An 8611-nucleotide genomic window follows, 5' to 3' on the forward strand; every position below is an offset into this window, starting at 1 on the left:
CATTCAGGGAAGCTCCGTTGTGTTTATCTCAAGATCCATTTTCCAAATTTGCTACAACTCCTGGCTGCAGGTGAGCGGCAACCTCTGCCGTGAATCCCCATCGGAAGCTTTTGCTGTTTTTAACCTCAAATTGAATCTCCGCGGCTCCACGGTGTCTGTGTCCGGCAACCGATTCATGTCCAGCGCTGGCACGCCGACAGTTCTGTGGATACCTGCAGCTCCCAGAGAACTCACAAACGGAGCGATTGTGGCCGCGTGCAACACTGTGAACGGCGAGGAGGGAGTGCAATACAGCATCCCGTCCGTGTACAATGTCACTATTCTGACCTGCAGCGATCCATGCGCCCTTGCGGCGTCGTGCTTCCCCGCCTACACGACGACGGCGTCGAGTGATGGCTGTGCCTGCAGGTGCGCTGAGGGCGGCCACGGCGATGCGTGCCTGCCCGTTGCTGTCCCCGAGCCACCGAGCACCGACGGCGCCGACTTGTGCGTGCGGGATGTGCGTGTGGGTGTGAAGGTGAACGCCGGTCTCGGGACGTCGGTGGCGTGCTACGTTGGTGTGACCTTTGCGGCAGACGTCGTGGTGGACGTGGAGTCGATGTCAGGGAGCGTGCGCAACGTGACGCTGGCGAACTGCACGTTTTTGAGCGGAGCGAGCCTGTACGTTGTTGGGTGGCGGTCCGACCCGCCTGCTGGACAGCGCGCCGATGTGCTGATCAGCGGGCTTGAGTCGCGTTCTGGCGGCGGTGCGCTGGTGGCGAACCGATTTCCGCCGGGCTCGCGCGTCACTGTGGTGGACTCGGTGCTGGTCGCAGAGAAGCGTGTTGCGTACCGCGGCGCCTACGACCTTGGCGACCTCTCCGCGTGCCTCGTAGTGCACAACGTGAATCTGACGGGTAGCGTGCTGACCATCGCGCGCACGCAGGTGGCGGCTGTGTTCGGCGACGCTGTTGGCGTGTTGTTTGTTGGCGGCGTGGCGCTGTCGTCGCGCGGTGCGCTGTACGTGGACGGGCTGTTGGTGCAGACGGCGCTGGGGCTGTGCGTGTTGGTGGAGGGCGGTGTTGAGGCGAGTGGCGGCTCCGTGGTGGCGTTTGTTGACAGCGGCTTCCTGCTTTGCAAGCACGCGGTGTCTGTGCGTGGGGCTGTGAGCGTGTCGGACTCCGCTGTGGCGCTTGTGCGGAGCGAATTCTTGTCGACGGAGGAATACGCGGTGGCGTTTTATTCGACGGTGAGTCTGGCCGACGGGTCGATGCTGCTGGCGAAGGGCAACGTGCACGACGGTGTCTCGAGGGAGATGCTCTACGCCGCTGGCGCCGTGACCGCTGCTGGGAGCACGCTGAGCTTTGTGCGCAACCGAGCGCTGCTGCCGCGGATGCTGTCGCTGAGCCTGTCGCTTGCGGCTGGGGCGCATTTGAGGGTGGCGTGCAACGACGCGGGTGGACGTGTCCTGTCGACGGCGGAGGAGTACGCAGCGGCTGGTTTTGGCGACGCTGGGCGCATCGACGTTGCTGGGTGCGGCGACTGCGACAGGGACACGCACTGCTACGCTCCCGGGACGGCGTCGGCGAGCATGAGGAACGGTGTGTGCGTGTGCTTGTGCGGCAGCGGCGGGTACGGCGAGGCGTGCGTGCCTGTGGGAGCTCCCGCGCTGCCGCCCGCTGTGGGCACTGCGTCGAGTGTGTTCGTCCGCGAGAACTTGACGGTGCGGTCGGTGTTCGTTGTGCCTGCCGGCGCGAGCGAGGTGGCGCTGCGCCACGTTGTGCTGGACGGCGTGAGTCCTGTGCTCTACGTGCCGTGGATGGCGCGAGACGGCGTGCGGATCGTTGTGCAGAACGTGTCGCTGCTGAACGGTGCCGTGCTGTACGTGATGGGCGGTGGAGCGTTGCGCGGTGCGGTGGCGGATGGGAGCGACGAGAGCGGGCCGGTGGAGCTGTCCGTGTGCGACGTGGAGGCGCTGAACGGTGCGCTTGTGCTGACCGGCACGTATCCCGCGGGGTCCGTGCTGACGGTGACGGACTCCCTGCTGGTTGCCACGAGGCCGACGCCGCTTGTGTATCTTTCCGGCTCGCAGTCCTCGCCGTACGCACCGGTGCTTGTGCTGTCGGGACTGCGGCTTGTGCGGTCCGTGCTGGTTGTGTCCGGCGTTGCTCTCGTGACCGTGATGACAGGTGGGCGGACGGTGGTGGTGGATGGCGCTGTGCTGGAGCTTGTCGGTGGCGGTGTCGCACTGGACGCGGCCGTGTTCGGTGGTGAATATGCGTTGTACGCGAGTGCGCGCGTGTTTGCGTCTGGGGGCGCTGTGCTGCGCGTGTCGGGGAGCCAGGTGTACGCCGCGCATGGGTTGGTGTTTGGCAGCGGGGCGGAGGCCAACACTTCTGCCGTCGTATTGAACGACAACGTCGGTGTGCTGACGGATGGCGCGCTGCTGGAGCTGCGGGGGTCGGCGTCGTTTGCGTCTGGTTCGTGGCTTTCGGTGCGCGGCAACAGCATCAGTGGCAGGCTTCTGTCGCTGCCGTCGTACCCGCGCCGTGCGGACCTCGTGCAGAGCACGCTGACGCTCCACGGGAACGCCGGCAGCGGGCCCGTTGTGACGGATGGCACCGTTGCACTTGTGGGTGCCGGCCGGAAGTTTGTTGTGGGATGCCTGACGCTGAACGGGCAGGCGCTGCAGCCGATGCACTACAGGTCCGCCGGCATCATCGGGGAATTCCGCCCCGTGGCGTGTGGCGTGTGCGACGCCGACGTGCGCTGCTTTGCTGCTGCGACGAGGGCGATGTCGGGGTCGTGCGGCTGCCGCTGTGCTGAGGGCGGGTACGGGCGCGACTGCCTGCCGGTGTACCTGCCGCACGTGGACGGGTGCAACCGCACGCCTGCCCCGCCGCCGCTGAGCCACACGGCGACGCTGACGGAGACGCGCAGCCCGACAACAACGTGGACGGCGACACAAACACCGAGCCTGAGCGCAACGCACTACAGTCCGACGCGGTACGGGCCGACGAAGACCCTGCAGGTGACGGAGACGGTGGCGCTGCCGCCCACGCGGACCCCGACGGCGTCGGTGAGCAGCACGCTGTGGTGGAGCGACGTGGCGTGCCCTACACTCACCGTGACGACGACGGCTGCTGGTGGGAGCCTGACGCAGAACGACATTCGCGGCGGTGGGAGCGCCGTCCCGACGCGGCTGATGGTGGCGCTACCGCCGCCGTTTCGGTGGGCACGCGACCCACAGCTCGGCACGCACCTGAGCTTCGTGCCGGTGTCGACGGTGCAGCCGAGCGGGTTCGGTGGTCCGTGGGGAGCGATGCTGAGCAACGCGACGTGGGTGCGCAACGCGACGAATCCGTCCACCGTCCTGGAGCTGGCTGTGCCCTTGCACCGCGGTTATTTCATTGCTGCCGAAGAGACGATAGTCATTCGCTGCGACGCTGCGGCAGTGTTTGGCGGCTGCAAGGGTGTGCTGCTTGGATCTTTCACGATCAGGTCCGACACGCTGCCCGCCGCAGCCAGCGCCCTCTCGGCGATCACCGGCGTTGTTGCGGGTGCGACGGCTGTTGCCGTGGTGGCGACCGGTGGGCTGGGCTCCGTCCTGGAGATGCAGGCACTCGGCGTGTTGGCGAGGATGTCATGCGCCTCGGTGCAGGAGCGTGCGAGCAGCGTTGCGCTGCCGTACTTCCTGTCGGTGTTCGCAGCCCTTGACCCGCTGTGGATGGTGGTGGGCAACGCGCTGCTTGCCGCTGTGTTCGGGTGCGTGCACTGCGGTGTGACGGCGGTCTTTCAGCGGTGGCGCGGCGTGGACGCGGCGAGTGCGTGGGCGGCGATGCGCTTCCCGAGCCTGACGTACGTTGTGGCGCACGCGATGCATCTCGGCGTCTTCTTCGGCTCCGTTCTTTCACTGGCGATGCCCGACGCCCGCGTGCAGCACCGCGTGATTGGTGTCGTTGGCGTGCTGTACGGTGCGGCGTTCCCTGCTGGCGTGTGCTACTTCATCGCCCGCCACGTGGGCGCGAGCTTCACGAGGTACTGGCAGTTTTCGAGGAAGCCGTTGCACGAGCGCCTGCTGTACCCCGTCGGGTATTGGCACCCCGCGGCGCAGCAGCGGATGTACGGCGGCATGCTGACGAACATGAGGGGCAGCCACGTGTACTGGTGCGTGTTCCAGCTGTCGGTGCTGTGTGTGGTGTGCCTGATTGCTGCTGTGCACCCGCCCGTGGGAGGCTGCCACGTCCAGTACTTCTGCATGGCGGCTGTGCTGCTTGCGGGTGCGGGCGTTGTTGCCTTCACGAACATGATGCGCTCGGCTTTCCTGACGGTGATGCGCGCGGCGAGCTTTGTGCTGCTTGCGGCGCTGTGCCTGGTGAGCGCGGCCAACCATCTTGCGCCGAGCGACGGCGGTGCGAGGGCGTACGTGGCGATCGTGCTGCTGCTGACCACTGTGCTGCTTGCGGCCACTGTGTACAGTGTCGTTGTGTGGCACGCGGAGGACCGCCACTGGCAGGAGCTGCGCGAGCCGCGGCGTGGTGGGCTGGAGATGCTGCTGCGCGATGACGAGGAGAGCGGCGACGAGACACAGAAGCCGCACGACGTGACGTCATCGTCGTACGCCTCAGGCACCACCGCTGCGTTGTCGTACCGACCACCCGCACCGCCGTGGCAGTCTGTGACCGGTGACACCCGCTCAGACGCGCTGAGCCCACTGGACCGTGTATCCAGTGCGAACTGAATAATTGATCACGTCCTCCTGGACAGGTGAAGATGCTCCGCTTGACGAAAAATGTAGCGGAGTTTCTGCTGGAGTTGGAAAGTGTCTGCCCAAACAGTACCTCCACGTGGCGAGAATGTACGAGGCTCCTCATGGTTGCGGTATAGAGTGGACGCTTTTGGAAGTGTGTTTACTTCTTTATTATTATTATTATTATTATTATTGGACGCTTGGTTGATTGATTTGTTGTTTTTATTTTTGTTGATTTTGGCAAAAACTGGATTATCGAGTTATCACGCTAGCCCAGGGCGGCTGTGTCACGTGTGTGTGTTGCACGCCCGCCGCTGCAGCGCCCTCTCCGGATTTCGGGGTTATTATTCGGATTTTTACTCAGTACTGAGGACGTGTTCCGCGATGGTGGCTGTTGTGCGGCCGTAGAATTTATTTGAGAAAACATTAGGGGTAAAAAACGATAACGCCCTTTTGTGGCTTTCACTAAATAAATTTAGGACGTGTGCGTTGCTGGTCGATGAGGAAGGGCGTGGGGCCACTGCTGCTGCGCACCACAGCCACCCATCGGACTCCGCAACGGCATTTTCGCTGTTTTTTGTGCATTGTTTCTATTTTGTCCATATGCCTGCAATGCCTTTTTCGTTCCACGATGACTGTGTGGGAGGGCATGCCTGTCAGTTTTTATGCTTCTGGTGTTGTGTAGAAGGAACGAGAGGAAGAACGAAGAATCATGCGGAATGATGTGTTGCCTTGCGTATATGTTGATGTATTTCTGTGGGGTATTTCACTACTTACACCTTCCTTTTTCTTTTTTTTTTTTTACGTTGCCCCACACGTGTCTCAGTGTTTGCTTTAGGACGGCCACACACGGGTAGCTTGAGTCGCGGGTATATATATATATATATATTGATGTCATTTTGTGTTGGGCAATAACGTGGGCACTTTTTTTAGGCATCCACTCTCCGCAGCATGCTGCCTGATATTTTGGAGTCATCCCCGATGTAACGCAACCACCGCCGTGGCACTCATGGGGATTAGGATGGGACGCGGGGCAGCGAAAGATATTGCGCGGCACATGTGTCTGCTGCATTATTTCTGTTGAGGAGGTGTCAATTTAGAAGAAGAGGGATGCACATTGCACGATTCTGTGGCTTGGAGGAGTTATTGCCCTGCCCCTCTTTTATTATTATTTTGTATGATCTCTGGCTTCCACCCGTGTCTGCCCCGATTGCTTTCCCTGAGTGGAGCTGCGCCATGGCCATCCTTTTTTTGTTGATTGCGGGAGGAAAAACACATTGCGAGTGACGAAACCACACGTCATGTATGCGGCGTCCGGGGAGGTACGTATTTGAGGCGGAGTGCACATATGTGGATGTCATGTGGGACGAAGCGGGGGTTGAGTGCCCAACCGTCACTCCTTTTCTGGAGAGTGTGCTCCCCTTTTTTGATGTTGCCCTTTTGTGTCGGGGCACGGCGGGATTGGACAGCACCGTCCCACGAAAGGCCCCGCGCACATGCACACTCTCATGCCACTGTCGCCCCCGGATTCGGGTGTAAAACTCAAATTTCAGCTTTTTGCATTGACGCAATTATTTTTATTATTAACTGACGCCATCCTTTCCGGCGTGTCATTTTGGTTGGATTGTGTGGGACTGCTCGCCAACACCATCAAACAAAACAGGCCGACCTTTTCACGTGCTTAAATGCCGTCTTGCACTCGTATTTTTTTACGCTCTGTTGGGCACTCAAACAGCGAGGTGTCCGGAACTATGCGTGCGTGGAATTTGTCCTGTCATGTGGACTGCAGGCAGCACCGCGGGGCTGTCACTTTACTCCGCAGAGTTGTTGTGTCTCTCTTCGCAGGGTTGGCAGGGAAACTCCATGCAGCCAGCCACTGCTGGTGTGTCCCCAAATGCTGTCACTCCATGCGAACAATGTGCTTCATCGAGTGAGGGGATTGTTGGGTTTGTGTGCGCTCTGATTGTGTTTGCCACTTTGTGCGGGCACGCAACACTTGAGTGGTGGGAAAATGGAGCGGGGCGATGCATGGCTGCGTCCCGCCCATCGTTCACTGCAAGATGGTGTGGTGCACATTGTGGTGTTGACTCTGCGATGTGACCGCGGTCTCCTGCGCGGCAATGGCGGTGGGTGGAGGAGAGTGTTGGCCCGCGGCGGGGCGGTGGGATCGTGTTTTCTTTTTATTCTTTTGTGAAGGTGCACACTTATTTTCAGTGTTAGTGATAAGGAAAACAAACAGAAAACGTGAATCATAAAATATAAAAGGGCGATAATGTTGCGGTGTTGTGGCCGATTGCACGTTGCGTTGCTGCGGGGGCGGTGGGCCTTGACTGCTTCACCGACAGGCGTTGCAGTGCGGCTGCATGGCGCGCCGACCGCCCCGCCGTGCGAGTGCCACGCCCAATGCCATTGGGACAGCGGGAGGAAACAGCCGCGACTGTCCTTTGGAGCCAGCGGCACCTGCTGGCCGCAGTTGGGCGGTGCGAGTGGGATGCTTCACTGCACGGGTGTTGTGATGGCACCTCGCCGTGGCTCCGGCGATGTTTCCGACACTGCGACTCGCAGAGGGGTGAAGGGAACGCAGCAACCGCAGTGGACCATGAGCAGCAGCGTAAAGGACATTCTGCTGGAGGGAGACACTCTCAGGACCGACATGAAGCTGAACGATTTCCTCCGGAGCAAATTGGGCGATGAGTGGGTTGTGAAAAAAAAATGGGAACGTCATTATGGAGACGTTTGTTCAGGAGCCGGATGCTTACGTACAAGACCAGCGGCATCTTAGAATTATTTTTAATTTAACGGAGTACCAGGTGTACAAACTTCATCACGAGGGTGTGTTCTCGCTCGAGCAATGGAGGGACTATGAAAGAAAGGATACGGTCACTCTTATTGCAAGGGGAAAACTAAACGCAGCCCTCACTCAGATAGTAAAAGTAGAACGGCGTGAGGCAGAAATGAAATTTACCATTTCCACTACGATCGTAGATGTACTGTTTAAAGGAGGAGTCCGCGTCAAGGAAAAGAAGCTGAATGATTTTCTTACGATGGAATTGGGCGGCAGGGGCGTTGTGGCCACCAATCGGAGTGTTTTGCTGAAGGAGTTTTTCAAGGACCCTACGAGGTATATCCGTGATAAGGGAGCGTTGAAAGAAATGCAGATGACCGATGCTTATGCGGGGATGGAGAGGGCTGTAAGGGTGAAATGAATATGGAGGAAGATATAAAGAACCTCCACTATAATCATGTAAGTACGCTGCTGGGGTGGTCATTAGCCACTCCGGAGGTAAAAGAAAGTGTTCATGGCATCACTAAACGGTTTTTGGATGCAGCCCTTGAGGAAGTGAGGAACCCAATGAGGATGAGTGCAGCGATGAAAATGGAGGGATTGTACGAGTCTGTGTACAATGCGAGGTGGCACCATGTCGTGGAAATTCCCGACGGCGATGAGCGAAAGAAAACGAGAAAGGGGACGGGAATGGAGGTGAAGAAGGGGGAACCACAGCAGTCATGGACGTACAAGGCAGTTGGCGAAACTTTCGAAAAGGATGACGGTGCGCAGCAGTCCGGTGCAGCACGTCTCAGGCTGATGGTGCTCACCTCGGACAGGGGATGACTGTACTCGTGGTATACGATACAGGATTCCTCGAAGGACTTTTTTGTTAACTGCGAGGTGGATCGAGTGTGGCAGATCGTCCTTGACGATCTCACCGAGTGGTTCAGCAATTCTGACTTGACTCTCAATTCTTCACCCGTGCGGCGTCTGTTGATCGGGACGTCCGGGATCGGGAAGTCGGTGGCTGCCGGCTCGTACCTCCTCTACCAGCTGCTGCACTGCGATGTGGACAAACTCCAAGTGGTTGTCCACTGTTGGAGAAACGGCGC

The 8611-nt window shown here is 59.5% G+C and overlaps 1 protein-coding gene and 1 pseudogene across 1 annotated transcript, besides 2 other annotated features; both read left to right on the top strand.

Moving 5' to 3' along the window:
* Positions 1–4720, top strand: Tc00.1047053506571.10 (dispersed gene family protein 1 (DGF-1), putative; the record flags this gene model as incomplete). Its single annotated transcript, XM_800532.1, has 1 exon — positions 1–4720. A coding segment is annotated over one exon (4720 nt), but the record flags the coding sequence as incomplete, so codon positions are not given.
* Positions 1–8611: a sequence feature (areas not merged during assembly with more than two copies in the genome that could not be assigned to a particular haplotype).
* Positions 4898–4923: a microsatellite.
* On the top strand, positions 7165–8611 carry Tc00.1047053506571.20 (annotated as a pseudogene; the record flags this gene model as incomplete).

Source organism: Trypanosoma cruzi (genome assembly GCF_000209065.1).
Source record: "Trypanosoma cruzi strain CL Brener chromosome Unknown tcruzi_1047053506571, whole genome shotgun sequence".
NCBI lineage: Eukaryota > Euglenozoa > Kinetoplastea > Trypanosomatida > Trypanosomatidae > Trypanosoma > Trypanosoma cruzi.